This window comes from Phaethon lepturus, unplaced genomic scaffold (assembly GCF_000687285.1).
Source record: "Phaethon lepturus isolate BGI_N335 unplaced genomic scaffold, ASM68728v1 scaffold9918, whole genome shotgun sequence".
In the NCBI taxonomy this organism is placed as follows: domain Eukaryota; kingdom Metazoa; phylum Chordata; class Aves; order Phaethontiformes; family Phaethontidae; genus Phaethon; species Phaethon lepturus.
This window is the reverse complement of record NW_010558258.1, coordinates 1-18,378: the sequence shown is the minus strand read 5'-3', so window position 1 is coordinate 18,378 and position 18,378 is coordinate 1. Positions and strand designations below refer to the sequence as shown.

Sequence of the window (18,378 nt, the reverse complement as noted above, 5' to 3'; positions counted from 1 at the left end):
GCTGCGGATGCGGGGAGCGTCTTCACCTCTTTAGAGCCGCGTCCGGGGTGAGAGTTTCATCCCTCGGCGCTCGCTGGCCACCCAGCCGCCATGTCAGCTGTGTTTAGCGTGTCTTTGACAAGAACATGAAAAGAAAAACCCGGTAGAGAATTGGCGTTTCAACTCTTAGTGGCGTGAGCAAAATATAGACTTTTTGTTTTGGCTTTGCTCTGGAGTAGTGATGGAGATCGTGGGCCGCAATGGCACCCGAAAGCCTCGCTCCTCTCTGCCAGGTTTTGCTGTTCGTGGTGTTGGCTGAGACAAAATTTGCTTCGTATTCCCAAACCGAGGGAAAAGCGTTCGCTGGTGTTTCTGGTGTGGCACCTGCCACAAGGGTGGTGTTGCCAGGGTCTCCCAGGCACTGCAGGAGCATAAATAATACTGTATACGTTAATTAGTCTTATATTGCCGTCTGCCAGGTGAAACGGGCATCCCTGTGGCTCAGGGACCACCCGCCTTTGCCGGCATGCTGGGGTGAACTGTTTGCCCGCCTGAATCAGGCACCCGGGCTGCCTGGGACAGCGGCGTGAGCCAGCCTGCGTGTGACCCTGGGCCAGCGTGGGTGGCAAGTGCCCGTCCTCAAGGACCCGCACGAGGCTGAGAGCCTTGGGAACGGAGCTGCGTCTCTGTTCCCTCGTGTGCCGAAGCACCCTCCAGAGATTTCTGAGCCCACCGGCGCTGTGGGCGGTGTGTGAATTTGGCGTTCTGCTCGGCAGTGGGTGTGAAGAGACTGTGAGTTCTCATCAGCACTTTCATTACCTTAATAAAATTACTTCAGGTCTGTTAAGTTCTTTTGCAGAAAAATAAGACGTAATTGCATGTTTCGGTAGCTTCTCCTTCCTACGGGATCTTCTGCAACAGCCTGGATCAGGTGAGGAGCTGGTAAACTCTGCTCGGCACGGAGCTTCTATCAGGATGGCCTCTCTCCCCCTTGCATCCTCTTCGCTTTGACAGACACCGAGAAGTTATTCAGAGCTACGGTCTTTTTGACCGTTATATTGTGAAAGCTTTTCTCCTGTACGAGACAAGTTCTTACCTGAACTCACCCACTCTACAGAAATAGCAGTGCTAAGAAGTCCGAAATGAGGAGATTAAGAACTGGCATTCTTTTTACCCCATGGCTGCCATTCACCAAGATCTTCCAGCGTTCTCTACCATGCCTTACACTCCCCGATACCCTCGCTCTTACATCAGAGACTCTGTTCAAGTACTTTTAGCTTTGCACTCACCTGGGAGTTGTGCCTTCCAGGCCTGGATGGTCACCGTTTGGAGTCAGCGGCAGCCTGTAGACCAGTGCAATCCAGACTTAGCACCGTCTGGGCTCATCAGGGTTTGTTTCGTTGTGGGTTTTGCTTTAAAACTTATGTTTTTCCACACAGCATCTCTGATATGAAGTGATAAAGTGGGGAAGATCTTTCCTGACACCAGTGGTAGCTTGGTCAGAGCTCAAAGATCCTGGTACCCTTGGGATGGCTCAGTGACACAGGAGGTATAAGGGCTGTAGAGATCAAGAGAAAACTGCCTGGAAGCAAGTTGACATTACTGGAGAGTCTTGGAGCAGATGGTTGGATTAATGGATTAATTAATGAGTTAATCAGATCTTAAATTCTCTAAAGATCCCTGCAATAGAGATGGAGGCCACTCCCACGGCTGGGTTTTGGGAACAGTCCGTAATACAGGCAGACTGGTGCCTCCTAGCTGCCAATATTGCTTCACCAGGAGTGTCTGCTAAGCTTCTTGTTTCAGTATCTGCTGTGCACTGTCTTAGGAATATGGAAACCTCCTGACAAGTGTCAGTTGTTTTTTCCTGGGGTGGCTGTAATAACTGGCTCCACCTTTTCAATTCAAGGTGAATGCTGCACCCGCTAGTAACCAAAGTTGTTAGCAACATTGCTCGTGCCCTGCCTCCAGAGTAAAAGTTCCTGCTGTAGCGATCCTTAGCTACTTCCTTTGCTCCGCAGTCTGATACAGTGCAAAGGTCCTGGCCTTCAAGCACTGAGCCTCCAAGCACATGGATTTTGGAAGCGTTGCAGAGAACAAGAACGTGAGTACTCTGAGAGTGCACATGCAGCATCTTGCTAGCGAAAATATAAGTATGAAGGTCTGCAGCCCCTTTCCAGGTCATGGAACCAGCGCTCCGCGAATGAAATCCTAATTGCAGGAGGGGAATGGCAGCTGAAAAACCCATCTACGACCTACTCAAGCTCTGAAAAGCCGGCTATGCTCCTCCACCAGCGCTGCGGTGGGAGCACAGCATGGGGGAGAGGCGGCTCTGCTGGCTGGCACCAGCTGTTGGAGCTGTTGTGTGTCTCTAGGTGCAGCTGCAGGATAGGAATGAGAGGCTGTATGGGCTCGGAGACCTGCAGGAGAGGATGGAGAAGTTGGCCGGCTCCAAAACAGATCTGTCAGCCAGAATGGTCCTCAGTGAAGAGGAGAAGCTGAAGGTAAAGCAAATACTTTAGGAGTTGGAGAGAACTAAGCCGTGAAGCCGCGTGAGTAGATCTGCAGTGGAAAATCTGGTGGGGAATGTTGAGGCCTTTTACTAGGAGTGTGTGTGTTGTGCTCACATGCCCCAGTGCGGTCTGCTGAGACAGTATGTTGGCCTCAGAATTAGTCCATGGCCTTTCTAATGTCCTTTCTCTCTCCCAGATTTCCAAAGACCTCGTTGATCTCCAGATTGAGACAAACAAAATGAAGGAGCAGTATGAGACAGAGAACTTTGAACTGAAAAATATGGTATCCAAAAGTTTGAACTAGCCAATACCTTTATCCGGAACTGCAGTTTGTTACGCATCATTCCATCTTTGCTCTACTTGGCGTATTCTCTTGGCTTTAGCTAAAGCAATGAATTCCGCCCCCCGATGCCCCAGATTGCCATGAATCACAGAATCATTAAGGTTGGAAAAGGCCTTCAGGATCATCAGGTCCAACCATCAGCCCAACACCCCCATGCCCACTAAACCATGTCCTCAAGTGCCACGTCCACACGTTTTTTGAACACCTCCAGTGATGGTGACTCCACCACCTCCCTGGGCAGCTTGTTGCAATGCTCGACCACTCTCTGCGTAAAGGAATTTTTCCTAATATCCAATCTAAACCTCCCTGGCACAACTTGAGGCCATTTCCTCTCATCCTATCTCTGGTTACTTGGGAGAAGAGACCAACCCCCGCCTCGCCACAACCCCCTTTCAGAGTCTTAGTGTGCCAGAACCTGTTTGGCCAAATAAATGTCCTGTGATTGCTGCCGGTCCCTGCCACAGTCTAATTCTGCTGCCTCCCCTCTGCAGATACTGGCCCTGGAGAACCGTGTGCTGGAGCTGGAGCTCCGCAGTGAGAAAGTCACCAGGGAGCGGGATGCCTTACGGGAACGCCTGCACGCTCTGGAGACCAGTCGGAAGGAGCTGGCGGATGAGTACATCATTTTGAAAAGCAATTACCTGGCCCTAGGCAAAGAACTGGAGCAGGAGGTAAGACAAGCTGCAGCGTTTGCCCTGATGTTCTTGACTCCATCTCACAATTACCTGCTCTACAGACAGCGTGGCTGGCTTTGGGTTGCGTATCTGTGTCGCAGCTCAGGTCCAGTAAGGTTTTATCAGCTGCAACACAGCGTAGCTTGGGCGTGGGTTTGTTTTCAGACCCCAGGGGATTTCAGGTAACACCGTCACCTTCTAGCAGGGCTTGCAGAACCTGCTGCGCTCAGCAGGGACAGTGCTGAGCCCACGCTGACCCGCGTGCCATGCTCTTCTGGGCACCCCGCTGTCAGATCCTTTCCTTTTTTTTTTTTTTCCACGCCGCCCCAGATCCCTGTCGCTAGCAGTAACGAGGAGGTCACTGCGGGGCTGCTCGGAGTGCACGTTGCAGGTCCCTCTTGACTGCCAGCACCCTTTGTTTCCCATTTTTCTGCATGGCTTGCGCAGGCTGCACGTGAACGGATTGTAGTCGCTCTCATTTCGTATGGCGGCGGGAAGGGGCCCGGAAGTTTATGAGGTCGGCGAGTTTATAAAAACACTGGATGTAAGCAAGCTTTCTGGTTGTTCCTTAAAATATAGCGAATTTCCCGCTGGCCGTTAGCTTAGCAATTATTAAGTAAAGCCTTTTGGGCCCAGATTTGTGTATTTCTTTGGCAAGAATAGCTACTTCAATAGACCTTCCTCTCTTCCCTCCCTCTCCCCCCTCCCACTTCTCCTTTTTGAATTGGATCGGATGACTGACACCCTCCTGCCTCCTTCCCCAGCAGATAGTTTAGCTGGTTCAGCCAAATGACCTGGTTTACCGTTGCTGGCCGTGTGCAGAGCCTGTGGTGGCACGATGCAGGGCTGGGAACAGGCATGCTGGTTTAGACAGTGTCCAGTCTCTCTTTACGGTGAGCATCCATCTGCAGAGCTCTGGTAGAGGAGGATCCAAGGTTGTGATCATCCTCTTGCAAATGAGTGAGTTAGTGACTCTTGTGAAGCTATCACTTGTCTCCCATGAGCTGAAAAATGGAAATTTCTTCTGAGGAGGCAAGCGCAGCTGCTTGCAGGGGTGTGATTCCGCCCCGTCGTCCTGCTGGAGCACGAGGCAGAGCGCGTGCAGCTGACTGTCGGCAAGGCAGCATGCTGCTGAGACACGGCACCGCCAGGCTGCGGGCGTTCAGCGGTCTTGGTTGCTTCTTGTCCCCAAGGGGGTGCAATATGTTTGTCAAAAATTGGCTTTTTTTTTTTCAGGTGGCTGACATACCTAAATGATGGGTTTAACAGGTTGGTTGGCAATAATACAGTGTTTTCGCTTGGATCATGGAATGTTTCAGAGCGTGAACGCGCATGGATTCGGTTATGTGCCCTGATGGCATCCTGAAAAATTGGTGGAGCGGGGTTCAGAAGCCAAAGGTGATCACCTTGGTTGTAATTCGTCGGCTGAGGATTCTACCCCAGTTGCTTGGCTCTGACTACCAAATATCCCTGCCCGAAGCAAGCGAGGCTCCAACTTGGCAGGTCGGGACTTGTCACGGCGTGGGCCTCTTGCTCATTATTTTCCCAGTGTGGACTTTCCCAAAGGAAATGGGAAAAGCAGCCTGCGGTTCTGCCCCCTCCCCTTCCCCGGCGCTCTTCTGGGGAGACAATGAACCTTTTACACATTCCCAATTACAAGTGCTACTTGTGACCTTGCCAATATGTTGTCATGGCTGCTTGGCGCAGAAGCAGCTCGGTGAGCTCATTCACAGCCCCTTGTACGGGAGCGGTTAGAGCCCCTGAATTGTGGCGGCCCCCATTGTACGGCCCGATTCACACATCGCCCGGTGTCTGTCCCAGGCGAAGGAGCGCGGCGGAGCTGGCCTTTCCTGTCCCTGGGGAAGTGCCTTCCAGAAGATGCCAGCCAGTCACTTTGTGCCTGTTTTCTAACTCGCTGTAAATTCTTCCTTTTCAAGACTCTGACCTTTCCTCGACTCCCCGTTTCCTCCTCCTCTTTTGTTCGGCGGGCTTACGCCGTCTGCGGCAGCGGTACAAAGTGAGGCCGTCGGAGGGAACCCAAATGGCTGCGAACCAGATCCACGACGGGCTTTTCCCTGGAGCGGGGCCAGGCTTGGGAGCGCAGGGGAGGCAGCGAAGCCCATCGCAAACCTGGGACTGCCTCTTTCTTTGCCGAGCTGGTCCTTGTGCGCTTGTGTGACCCCCTCCGATCGAATTGTCGGGGCTGACAGCTGCAGATGGATCGTTTTCGGCTGGGGAACAAGCAGCCTGTCTCTGCGTAGCTGTCAGTTTTCACAGCTGTATATCTCACCTCTTTGTCAGCCTCTTTTCTCCTCTCCTCTCTCCCTCAGCCCACCCTGCGCTATCTTTTGATAAGCTATTCTCTCCACGGATGACTCAGATGACCTCTGCCTCCCATCCTCCCGATTCACTGCCATGGTAACAATTACTCAAGCTTGTCCCTAGTCATAAACCCCATCAAAGCTTTGTTATCTACATAGAAACCCTCCCGTGAGACATGAATTCCCCCAGTGTTCCTTCCAGATCACCTGTAACAGAGCCTTTCTCATTCAGATCCTCTTTATCTTTTGGAAATGTGTCACTTCACACCAGCACCGCTTTGAATCTCTCGCTGCCTACGCGGTGCTGTGGGCTGGCTGCTGCTGGAGGGATGCATTCAAACGGAACTGGAATTAGCTGGGTGGTGTCAGCCCAGATGGAGGGAGATTTGGCCCTTCTCTTACCTTACGGAGCCCAGCGCCGTTCTGAAGCCGTTGTACAGGGAAGGACGTGCCTGAAGCGCTGGGGAGTGTGTTGGTCTCTTCTCTCAAGTAACTAGTGATAGGATGAGAGGGGATGGCCTCAAGTCGCACCAGGGGAGGTTTAGATTGGATATTAGGAAAAATTTCTTTACTGAGAGAGTGGCCAAACATTGGAACAGGCTGCCCAGGGAGGTTGTGGAGTCACCATCACTGGAGATGATCAAAAAACGTGTAGATGTGGCACTTGAGGACATGGTTTAGTGGACATGGTGTTGGGTTAATGGTGGCACTTGGTGATCTCAAAGGTCTTTTCTAACCTTAATGATTCTATGAAGCAGTGTGGGAGGGTACAGGGTTAGAGTGAGGGGGGGAGGCTGGAGGTCGGGACGCAGAGGTGGTGGCAGAGCTGGGTCCAGGGCTGGGCTGGCACCGGGGTCTGTATGTGGATGCGAGAGCGAGATGAGCAGAGAGACTAGGGTTACACATGAATAATCCCGACGCCTGGCGATGATACTTACCCTGCATTTCCATGAGAATCAAAAAATCACTGATACTTCTGGACATATGAGAGAGAATTTAAAAATACAACTTGCTTTCAGGAGGGGATGTGAGTGCCTGCCTTGTGTACACACCAAGAGCAGCGGGCACGTGCTGAACAGGCAACGTGAGGAGCCAGCGGGGCAGGATTTCAGAAACTCTTTCCTTCTTGTTTCACCTGGCAGGTTGTGAAGACTGAGGAGCTCAGCCTAGAGCTGCTCAACCTGGCCAATGCGAGCGGTGGTGCGCTGTCTCTCCACTCGGAAGGTGAAGGTAAGGACCTCTCTGCCCGGTTACCGGCTCCTTGGAGAGCAGGGATCTAACAGGCGCCTTCTTCTGTCTCTTACCAAAACCAGCCAGAAGATGTAGTTGCCTCTGAACACGAGCGGCAAAAGCTGGAGAGAAATGTGAGTGTGTGGGGGTCTGCTGCTGGATCCCTGGGGAAACGGGGGGGGGAGTTTATTCTGACTGTGGCTGGCACCTCCTGGTGCTTACTTGAATTTTGTGGATGAGCTGATGCCTTGATTTTTTAAATTTTTTTTTAAGCTGTGCAGTTGGAAAATGAGTCTAGAATAACTCCAGCTCTTGTGCAGGCAAAAGCTGGGAGAGAGCAGTTGTGGTTCCCTGGGTCAGTGCCCTGGGTGAGCAGAGGCAGGAGTTTAATAGCCAGCAAGAGCAGAGGACGCTTACTGATTTTCTCCTTGCCGATACTTGAGAAAGATGGGGGTGATAAAGCACCCAAAACTGAGAGCATGGAGATGTTCCCTGCTTCCTTCCCACCTGCAGCCCGTGCGATACCATCTCGGGCTCCGCCACCAGCTCCTGCTGGGATTCTGACTCTCAGCACGAGAATTTCCCTTGGGAGAGTGACATGTGTGCAGTTCCATGTGCCCTGTCTCCAGAGCACGCACCGCTTCTGGTGTGCTACAGAGCACTGGTCCTTCCCGGTTAAACCTGTCCTTTCCCCAGTGTGTCACCGGTCAGCTGGACTTGTGCTTGGCTGGAGGCTCTACTCACTTCTTCCCCGTTCACAAATCCCTCTGGCTCATCTTCTTCTTCGTTTGTCCCTCAGTTGCTTGGAAACCAGGATCACCTAAAAATGGAGCTTGAAAAACTGAAGAAAACCTACGACTCGCAGCAGCAGAAGCTGGAAGAGAGAGTGTGAGTGTTTGAGGGCACGTCCTTTGGTTTGGCTGGGCATTTGTGGAGCTCGTTGCCGCTGAATTTGGTCCTTGGGAACAGGTGAGGAGGAAGCCTGCCTTTGGTGGGGTACAGGGGGGGAAATGATGGTTCACCCTTAGAAGTGAGGCCTGGAAGCAAAACCTGATGTTTTCAAGGCTCTTAAGAGGGTTAGCTGTCTGCTTAAGTCGGTGGTGTTTAGATACCCAATTGCCCTACACACCTCTGAAAATCCACCTTCTGTGCCGCACATGGCAAATGTGTGACAGCCCGGAGATGAGCCCAGCCATAGTCCTTACCCCCACAGCAGTTCTCCCATCGACAGGCTGGGATGGGGTCGGTGTCCCAGCGAAGGCTGCCACAGCCCAGATGCCGGAGAACTAGACCCTCTGACTGGGGAGGACGTTCGCCTTTGGCCGCAGAGGGTAGGCCGTTAGCCGAGGGGGGCTGGCAGCTGCTGCCGAGAGATTTCGGTCATCCGGTAGTGATTTCCTTCTCCAAGCTGGCTGTATTGGACCTACAGAGAAGTTGGGGGCGGGCGGGGGGAAGTGTAAAATAAACACACCTTCTTCCTGTGTGCCCAGGGTCGCGATGGGGAAGGAGCTGCAGGAGGCGAAGGGCGCGATTGGGGACACCCAGCACAAGCTGGTGCAGCAGTCAGCGGTAAGGGCAGGCTCCCTTCCAGCCCTCAGCACCCAGGACTGCCCGTGCTCATCCACTCCTCATGGGTGCCATGCGCTTCTCCTGGAGCTATCCATCCTGGGGTGGATGTCTTGTACTCCGATATGTCTCCCTCTCCAGGGAGTTTGTCATACCGAGGTGCTCCTCCCTGCGCAGTTTCCTTCTCCAGGGGTGTGATGCACGTGGTGGAAGGTGCCGTTTGCCACAGGTGGTGGGAGGAATTTTGTTCAGTGATATTTAGAAAGAGGTGGTGAAATCACCGGGGTGGGGATTGCAAATGACAGAAGGTAGCAGGGGAATAGAGACTGTAAACATTTCCAGTGTGCTCCTGTGAAAACCCAGGACCTTCCCAGCTCTACTGAAGCCGAATATCTGTCCCCCATCTCTGACGGAGCTTCTTAGTGTCCTCGCTTGGCCAGAGGGTGAGGGCAGCAGCCCGTGTGTTTGCTATGCCTAGGTGCTGCTCACCTCCCAGAGCCAGCTCCAAGAGGTGGAGGCAGAGAACTCCCGGCTGCAGCTCCGGCTGAAGGAGCTGAATGAGGAATATCGCTCCCGGCTCACCCAGTACATCAAGGATGTGGCGGTGGGTACCCGGTCTCTCCTTGATGGCTCTCTACTTCTTGCAGGCTGCTGCTGTTTCCCCTCCTTGCTGGGCTGTGTGGAGCGGAGCAGGCCGTGGGGCTTGGGGGGCCATGCTTGCAGCTGGAAGGGGGCTCTGCCCCCTCAGCTTGGCTGGGGGGAGGAGATGCCAGCCCCCTTCCTCCTCACCCAGATTTCCTGTATGGCCACACTAAACAGTCTGTGAGTTTCTGCTGGGACTTTCTTTCTTGGTCAGATTTACTTGGATTGAAGGATCCTCTTATTTACCGTGGCTGCCTTCCAGTTGGCTTCCACTCCCCATTGCCCTGACAACTTCCCTCGGCAGGCCCGGCAATGCCGCTTCTGGCTCTGTCGCCGCCTCCCTGGTGACTCGGCTGCTGTCCCTGCAGGGAGCTCTGCCAGCCCTGTAACGCCCGTGCCTGGGACCTGCCCTGGGAACAAGCACCTTTGATGTAGAGTAGGGCCCCTGGAGCATGGTGAGGGTCAGGAGACTAAGCAAAGCAATTTTTACCATTAAGAATAGTTTGATTTCTAACAGAGCGATGTTGAAGCATCTCCTAGTTAGCAGAGAGAGCGGGGAGCAGTGGAAAGAATATGGGACTAGAGATGGTAATTCCTGACGCCAACTCGTGTTTCCCTAGGTGGGTAGCTGATACTGTACAGATGCCTTCTCTGTCTTTAAGGGGCATGACGAAAAGTTAATTAGTCTTTCCTGCTCCTAGAGAATGGAAGATATTCCCTATTCGCTGTGCTGTTAGCACAAATATGCCTAGACCTTCTCTGCGGGAAATGGGTTACATGCCTTAGGGAATGACTTGATCACCTCAATTTCTTTCTCTGTGTGTTTAAAGGACTACATGGACAGCAAATCCAGCAACTTAACAGAGTCTAGCAAAGCCCCAGCTGATTGTGCTCACATGAAGCGCTTTGTGGACAGCATGCTGAAGGATATCAGGGCTTCCTACAAGTCTCGGGAAGAGCAGCTAGCTGGAGCGGCACGTGGCTACAAGAAACGCATGAAGAACTTGGTCAAGAAGCATGAGAACCTGCTGATTGCTTACGGGTAGGGCTAAGCCTGGGCTTAGGTGCTGGCTTAGCCCAGGGTCTGGGCTAACTCTCTCTCCTCAGCTTATTGCTGAGGACCAAGTGGAAGTGCCCCACAGCACCCAGCCTCTTGCCTGAGAGGGTGGCAAACAGGCCTCCCAGGTGAAGCAGAGGATGTGGAGCGCATGTTTATCTCCCTCCTCCAGACAAGCCAGGAGCAGGGTGTCTCCAGCTACATGTTGGGGTGCTCTGGATGCCCTGGAGCTGCTTTGTGTATACGTTTCTCCTGTGTAAAATTCAGGGTGAAGGATTGATTCCACATTGGATGGTGTGGAAATGCAAAGGTACCACAAATAACTGCTGCCTCTCAGTCTGTCTCTGCAGTGCTCTCAGCCCTGCTCCACAGGCTCTCGGCAGCTTGGGCTGTGGGAAGCAGCAGAAATTCTTGTAGCATAAAAGCCACAAGTATCTCTAGGACAAGCTCCCCTCAGAAACACTCCCAGGAATATTGTGCATAGGGCTGGGCTCTCCCACTTATCCTCTGCAGGTGGACTGGCTCTCGGTGGCCAGAAGCCAACAGGTCCCAAGCAAACCATCAGCAGCACTTAGTGGTGTTACCTGACCAAAGCTACCAGGGACTAACCCCTCCGGCACGTTACAGGCTCCAGCGAGAGCAGATCCGGTCCTTGGGCAGCAGTGATGCAGATTGTGGCCCTGCCGAGCTCCACTTTTCCATCACAGACCCAGAGCTGCTGACAAACACAACCCGGGAGCTAAACCGGCTGCGAGAGGGCAAAGCAAAACTGGAGACGCAGCTATGTGAATTGCAGGTGGTGGTGGCTGGGCTGCTGGCTTTCTGTGGGGGTGAAACTGGGGGGCAGTGGGGAGAGTCTTGCAAGCGATAGATTCAGCCCCTTCCTTGGGTATTCCCTGAGGGTTTGCTGTGCCTGTGGCACAGGCAGGGTAGCGCTCGCTCGCATTTTGGGAAGAGACGGGATGCCCAGGCAGCTCCCTCGTTGCTTCAAGCCTGCTGCGTAGGGGCGAGTTACAGTTAGACCCAGGAGGCTGGGCAGCCCCATAGACTGGGGTCAGCGAGCTCTGGGAAGGGCTGAGGAGTAGCAGATGTTACGGAAGAGCTGCCAGGCCAGCAGAATCACTCGCTACTAAAAGAAGAGGTAAGGGACAACAGGATGGGGCTTGCTTTGCCTCGGTGTGAATAGCTAACTGGGCAGGAGACCACAGCCAGCTCCACATCCTCCCACTGCTTCTGCCCGGGCAGAGACATGTCTCTTGATTCGCGTGAGATATATTTATTTAAAAATTCAGAGGATGGGGGACCTAAACCTTAAGGTTGTGCTGCACATCACTTCCTTGCCGGGGCACTGGTGGCTGTTGGAGTGCTAGGGACTGTGGTGAGATTGCAATGGTTTAATGCTTACAGGAATACTGTTCTTCCTTTGTCTTCAGAAAAGACTGGAAGAAATCTCTGGTGTTCCTCTGTCTGCTGAGCAGTAAGTGGTGTTTGTTTCTTGGGATATTTGTAATTCTGAAGTCTCCTTGCTGTGTGGATTGAGGAGTCTTTTCTTGCTTTGCTTGGAGATGATAATAAATAGGGAGAAGGCGAGCTGATAGGGACTCATCTGAGAAGAAAAGCTAGCTGTCTTCTCCACCCAGCGTGTCCTGCGGTGAAATGAGTTGGTCATTTGGGCCTTGATCCAAGAAAGCTCTTAAGTACATGTTTGATTTAATCATGTTTTTAGTCTCACTGATCTCCTTAGAAGCTGAAGTTAAGCATATGCCCAAGCGCTTTGGTGGATCACAACCTGAGAAAAGCAAGTGAAACACCACCAGTTTGGGATGGTCTTGTTTCTCCTCCCTCCCAGTGCAGAAGCTGGGCTGAAACCCTTAGGTGACCCTGTACTGATTGTGATGTACCCTGGCTTCCTGACATGCCCTTTATTTGCTCATTTTGATGGGTCTCTTCCCCCTGCTCCGTTATTCTGTTGAAACTCTATCAACTACAGCTGTGGAGAGGTGGAACAAAGCACAGGAGAAATCTGAGCTGGGATTTTTCAGCCTTTTAAAATGTGATAGCCTAGAAAAGACGTCAGGTATTTCGTTAACTGGATGCCAGCACTGCGGAATCGGTCAGTGCCTGAGCCACCGGGGTCTGGAGGAGCGTCCTGGAGAAGAGCTTGAGCCTTAACCAGGCTCTGCCATGTTCTCCACACTGAAAAACAGTAGTAGTCCTTGAACAGATGCATTAATTTTGGCAGACTTGCCACAGGAGCGAGTCAGAGAAGTACCAGAACCTGCATTTTAGTGATGCATCTTGTTGTTAAGGTTTTTATAGCTGCCAAGAGACTCTACACACTTCAAACACTTGTTTTCTGTCTGCTGATGGGTCTTACCCATGCCATTACCTCATTCCTCTAGCTAGAGACACGAAGCCTGGTGTTCCTGCAGCACTTCGGCTCTATCTCCTGCTGCTTCTTGTCTTTACCAGCCGTGTGGCTTCAGTGTTTATTGTTCGCTTCTGCTCCCGTGAAATCTCAGCCGTAATTTCCCCTGTGCCTGGGCCTGGAGGCTGCATCCACCAGAGGGAACTCTGGCAGCCGCAGCGGAGCAGCTCTTGGAGCACAATGCATTCCTCCCTTCATACAACCCAAATTCCCCGAGCATCAGATGTGACCTGTATTTTGCTTATTCAGACTGGGACAGACTAGGAAGAACTTTCCCACGGCTGGGCTGCACAGACAGCTCACCTATTGCGCTCAGCGACCAGAACGGGCGGGTTTGTGCTCAAACATGAAAAGCACCAGCGTTTGGCATCGCTCGCTCTCGATTTCCATCAAATTCAGTCCTGCAGTGTCAGGTTAAGGACTCTTTCTGCACGGAGTCCTCTGATGTATGAGTGTTGATGTGAACTTGGAAGAAATCCAGCCGTGGCAGCGGGGAATCCCAGGTTGGCAGAAGGGCTGTGACTCTCGTGCCCGGGCACAGGGGTGGCACGGCGTGCCCTGAAGTTTGGGGCAGCGGGAGAGAAAAGGTTCAGAGCGCTGGGGTTTATGCGTTGATGGACACGAGTTTTGTCCGGCCTCTGAACAGAGCTGTGCGACCTGCGGATGGGTTGGATTTGAAGGTCTGTTCATGATCAAATTCTGCTTTTCTCTCCTAGGCAGCTGGATAAGGAGGGCTGGGCAGAGGTCAGGAAGCAGCTCCGGGAGTTCACACGCACCACCCAGGTAGAGCTCTAGAACAGCCCATCTGAACAAAACCTTAACCCTCACCCACACGTCAAAGATGTGCTGCCCCAGCTGGGAGCAGGGAAGCTTTCCACGGAGCCCTGAGTGGCTTTGGCCTCAGCCCACCAAGTGATGCCAGCAGGTCCCCGGCCGTGCCACGGCTGTACTCCCCTGCTACTAAAAGGAGGAGAGCAGCCCTTATGGCTGCTCATTGCTGGACTGTATTGCTCCCTCCCTGGCTTCAGCACAAGCATTTAGGCATCTGTATAACAAGCTGGAACTAGATTTGACCTGATTCAAGTCTAACTGGAATCTGAATCACCTTCCCAGTCTGGTTCCCCCTGGGTGCAAGGATACTTGTGCTGCACTCAGGAATGGGATGGCCCTGAGCGGGGAGGAGAGTGCTCTCCATCCCCAACGCTGCCCTCCAGCACCCATGAAACCGTGGTGCTGCTCGCTGGGAGTGGCCTTGGCTGAGGTGGGGTTTGCTGGCCACAGTGATGGCAGCAGTGGGGAGAAGGACTGGTGCTGGGATCCCTGACCGCCACAGGCGCGGAAAGGGCTTTGGAAATGAAGCAGAGGTTATTTTCTGTGGTAGACAAGGCTATAGATGTCCCACCAGCCTGTTTCTATATCATGCCTTCCTCTGTCCACGGTGACCTGAGGAAGTGCTCTGCCATTCTGTGGTCACGTAAAGCTAAACCCCTAAATTGTGTGTATCTCCGTGGCCAAAAGAAGGGAGATACCGTGGCCAAGCTGCTGGAGCGCAGTGCTGGGAGCAGATCCTGCTCCTGGCTCTGCTGTGCATCTCAGGGGGGTGAGCTCAGTGAAGCACCTCAGATCCTCCTGGTGACACAGGGATGTGCAGCTAATTGGGTAAGGTGATGATCTACTGCCCAGAGACACTGTGCAAAAAACAAATGGTTGGGTTTTTATCTAAAAGGGAAGATCATTTCCCTTTGTACCAAACTACCAGTGGACAGATGTGAAAGCTGTCTGCGTCCGAGTGCCAAATCTAGCGACTGCTCCGCCAGTTGCCTGTGAAGCTGCTGGGGGAGTTAATGATGGCTCGGCAGGCAGGGGCTGCTGCCTGTCCTGGGGTGGCCCTGGTCAGGGAAGGCTGCCTGGTCCACCCGGCCGATGCCCTGGCACGGTGGTGCCCACAGAAAGCTGTGCAGTCATCGCTGGGCTCCGTTCCCCCAGCGCATCAGTTTTCAGTTGCTTCTGTAGCCTAACGCCAAGCAGAGGATCTCGCCCGGCAGAGGGACCAAGCAACTTCACTCCTGTCTCACAGAGCTCGCTGTTTTCTCCGTGTTTCCTTGCCTCTCCAGGAGGATTTGGAGCAGGAGAGGAGCCAGCTGCTGACTCGGGCAATCGTGGCAGAAGAGCAGGTGTCGGAGCTGCAGGAATACATAGATAAGCATCTTGCGAGGTGAGATGGTAGCATCCCCCTTCACAGTTTCCCTGCTTTGGGCTCCAAGTTTATCTCCCAGGCTAATTGCCGGTGACATCGCCATGCCTGCCACGCTGTCGGCGCCTGACCTCGCCACTGCCTTCCCACAGCGCTGCCGGCATGGCTGATGTCCTGCAGCACGTCCAGCTGTGTAGGCAGCTGCCACCATCCCTTGTTCCATGGGCAGAACAGTGGGGGAGCATCTGGCCTGCCCAGCTGCACATATTCTTCCCTGTGTGCTCGCCCATCCTTTGAGGGAAGCTAAAAGAGGGCTTGCCTAAAATCTAAAGCCTTCCAGATCTGTGGTCCTCTCTGCCTTGGCACATCAAACCCTGAAGCAGATGCTCGGGCAAAGAAGGGCGAGAAGGTCTGTCGGAGCAATGGTCCAGCTGCGCCTGCTGTAACTCCCCAGCCAGCTCGGCCGTGAAGTCTCGCAGGCTTTTGTTGCTGGTATCCTTACCTGGCAGAGCCGACAGACCCCTCTTCCTCGGGAAAAGGCTGTGGTTTTCTATCTGCCGGGGCTCAGCTCCCGGCGTGGCTCCGTGCCCGGGCTGGCTGCTCTGCGTTAACTGACGCTGCGTGTCCTGAGCATGCAGCAAACACAAGGCAAAGCGTACATTTAAATTCATCGCTCCCGTGTGCGAGCCGTCAGCGGGGTTGTGACCACGCGGCCAACAATGGTGCTGCCTCCCTGTTGCAGGTACAAGCAGGAGATCCTCCAGCTGAGGAAGCTCGCCGGCAGCGAGGTGCTGCGTGCACCCAGCGCTGGGGCGGCCGATACTCTCTCGCTGCCCAGAGCCAGAAGGACAGTCAGCCACCAACCGTAGCTCTGCCCCACAGCTCCGAGAAGCGGCACGACGATAGGAAAGAGCGGGATTTAAAAAGAAGGAGCTTTTCTGTGGCGTGGGCTGGCTGGGGCAAGTATCCTTCCCTGGCTGAGAGCTGTGAGGCACAGCGAGGGAAACCACGTGGGTGTTCTCGGTCTCAAATTAACAGTACTAAAATGGGATGAGACAACTGCGTCTTGTCTATCCTGACCCCTCAGCTGTAGGAATTCTGCTTTTCCTGAGCACATCACAGCTCGGGACACGGGGTCAGGCTCCCAGGCAGCTTTTTACTGTGGGGCTGCAGGGAGAGGTTCCCATTCCTGCCTCCTAGGATGCTGCTGTAACGTTTCTCCTGGGTCAGACCTAGACCGGAGCCCAAGGGCCAACTCCGCTCTTGCCTTTGCTCCCCTCTCCGCTTCTAAGAGATAAGGGCAGGGCTGGTTCAAGCTCGGCTTTGGTCTAAGAGGATAGACAAAGGGGATGACCTGCTCTTTTATGGTGGGAAAACCTTTTTTCCCCTCTGAGTGGAAAAGGGAATGTTACAGAAGGTGCGCAAGGCCAAACTGCTCCCTCAGCAGAAGGTGAGCTGGACAAACTCCCTCCCGAGCTGCCTTCAAAAGACGGTGGAGCAAAACCTGAGGCTGGGAGCAGTGGCTGCTCTGGCTCCAGGAGCACCCCGCAGCTCGAAGGCCAAGCACAAGGCTCAAGGGAAGAACCATCCAAATGTTTATTTTGAAAAATTAAAAGAGGCACTGGACACTTAGCCCTTAAATCCTGCAATAATTCCAGCATTTCTAGATCTGGTTTTCCCCTCCCTCGCTTCCCCCAAATTGCCTGCTCTTTGGAAGATGAGGAGGGACAGCCACCCTGAAAAAAAAAAAGCCTGGCCAAGTATCCCTCTCACTGCTGTCCTGAGCTGAGCCCAGCGGCTGGAGAGGCTCTGACCACTACCAACCCTTAATGCCAAGCTTAACGAGGCTGCCGTTAGACCGGGCTTCCCTCTGCGCTGCTCTGCGCCGCTCGCCGCACCTCCTTCATGTCATAGGCCCAGACTTGCTCCAGGCCTTGCCCGAGGGTGCTGGTGGGGGTCCAGGAGGGGAAGGGGAAGCGTCCAGCCACCACCCGGGCTTCGTCGGGGAGTTCTGCAAGGAGCTTGGCAGCCAGGGGAGGTTTCTGGGGAGAGAGAGAGAGCCAGGGCCAGGCGGCCTGAGGAGACAATCACGTAGTGGCAGTGCCACCAGGGACCAGAGGGCAGCTTCTCGGCATGGCTGGTGGGTCCCAAATAGGCAGCATCAACCAAAGACCCTTCCAAAATGCAGGGCTGGTACTAGCCCTGTGTATGGTGGGCACTGGGAACACATCTGAGTGGTGCTGAGCTCCAAACTGCTCAGACCACTGCAAGACACCTTGCTCTGCCTCACCAAGACCGATGGTGGAACATGGACTGTAACAGGCCCGGTGAGGGACATGGGGATGGTGCTCGTCCCTCAGGAAGAGGTGTGGAAGACATCAAGACAGCGTGACATCCGTCAGCTGCAATGGGCACAGGCTGCGTCACTTGGAAACCACACGCCCGTTTGGCTTTCTATTCCAGCATGAGCATCTCTGGGACTGTCTTTACCTCTGGTCTCATCTTTGTCGCTCTCTTTTCTAAGAAAACCCTCCCTCAACCTTGCTCAGAACAAGTTGGGGTGCCAGAGACCGACTTACCACGCTGGGGGCCAGGAACACGATCACATTGGAGCAATCGGAAAGATTCACCTTGAAAGAGAAGGAAAAGGGAAATGAAAGAAGCAACAGGGAGAGGGGGAGCAGCAGGGGGAACCGTTCCAGTGGCCGAACACTTGGCGGGCCATCTTCTGAACCTCGGAGGAAGCAAAGATGTCCCACAACGTGCGGGATGGCGATGTGTTGGTGTGAAAGCAGCACCTCTTGCAAAACACCTGCCTCCAGCACTGTCACAGAACCATGTTCCCTGCTGGCTTTTCTCCGGCCAGGCTGCGGGTACCTGATGCCGACTTTAGGAGGACATTTACGATGGCCACCCTGTGTCAGCAGCACCTAAGACCTCTTTTCAAAGCTGCTGCTGGTGTTCCCCTGGAAAGGAGGATGGTTTCTCCATCTCATGGGAGCAGCGTGGGTCAGGGAAGGAGCAACCATCAAGCAAAGGCCCTCTGGAGACACAGACCAAGCCCTGGCCCTGCCCTAGCTACAGCCAGACCCTCGGAACGCTGTTACCTTCCACAGATCTTTCTTCAGGAAGGAAACCTTCCCATGGTACCCAGCCTTCCAGGCCCGGTAGTTGGAGAGACACAGCAGCCAGGGGTTGAGCTCATAGCCAACGGCTGGTCTCAGACCTTGCTTATAAGCCTCTACCACCTGGAGAGAGAGAGAGTTGCAACTAAAATGAACCTCGGTGTTGAGTTTGGGGGACAGTTTGGGGGGGCTGGGGGCTGTTGCCCAGCTCCACTCCCTCCCTCCTGCTGGCTCATGGGCAGGGTGATGTTGGTCCTCAACACCTTCTAGGTGCAAAGGCTCTTTCCTTCTAGAGTGGTCCTTCCC

General features: G+C 53.7%; 2 protein-coding genes across 2 annotated transcripts; one reads left to right on the top strand and one right to left on the bottom strand.

Annotated features, from left to right (window-relative positions):
• The first annotated feature begins 2,050 nt into the window (after window positions 1–2,050).
• CCDC78 (coiled-coil domain containing 78) lies at window positions 2,051–15,816 on the top strand. The gene is given in 13 exon segments (XM_010292994.1): window positions 2,051–2,083; window positions 2,355–2,483; window positions 2,689–2,775; window positions 3,327–3,506; window positions 6,973–7,194; window positions 7,860–7,948; window positions 8,551–8,629; window positions 9,105–9,230; window positions 10,099–10,310; window positions 10,953–11,171; window positions 13,470–13,536; window positions 14,868–14,968; window positions 15,690–15,816. Coding segments are annotated over 13 exon segments (1,671 nt in total).
• A 984-nt stretch (window positions 15,817–16,800) lies between these two features.
• Window positions 16,801–18,195, bottom strand: LOC104625383 (protein FAM173A-like; the record flags this gene model as incomplete). The annotated part of the gene is made up of 3 exons (XM_010292993.1): window positions 16,801–16,989; window positions 17,527–17,577; window positions 18,055–18,195. Coding segments are annotated over 3 exons (381 nt in total), but the record flags the coding sequence as incomplete, so codon positions are not given.
• Between the last annotated feature and the right edge of the window lie 183 nt (window positions 18,196–18,378).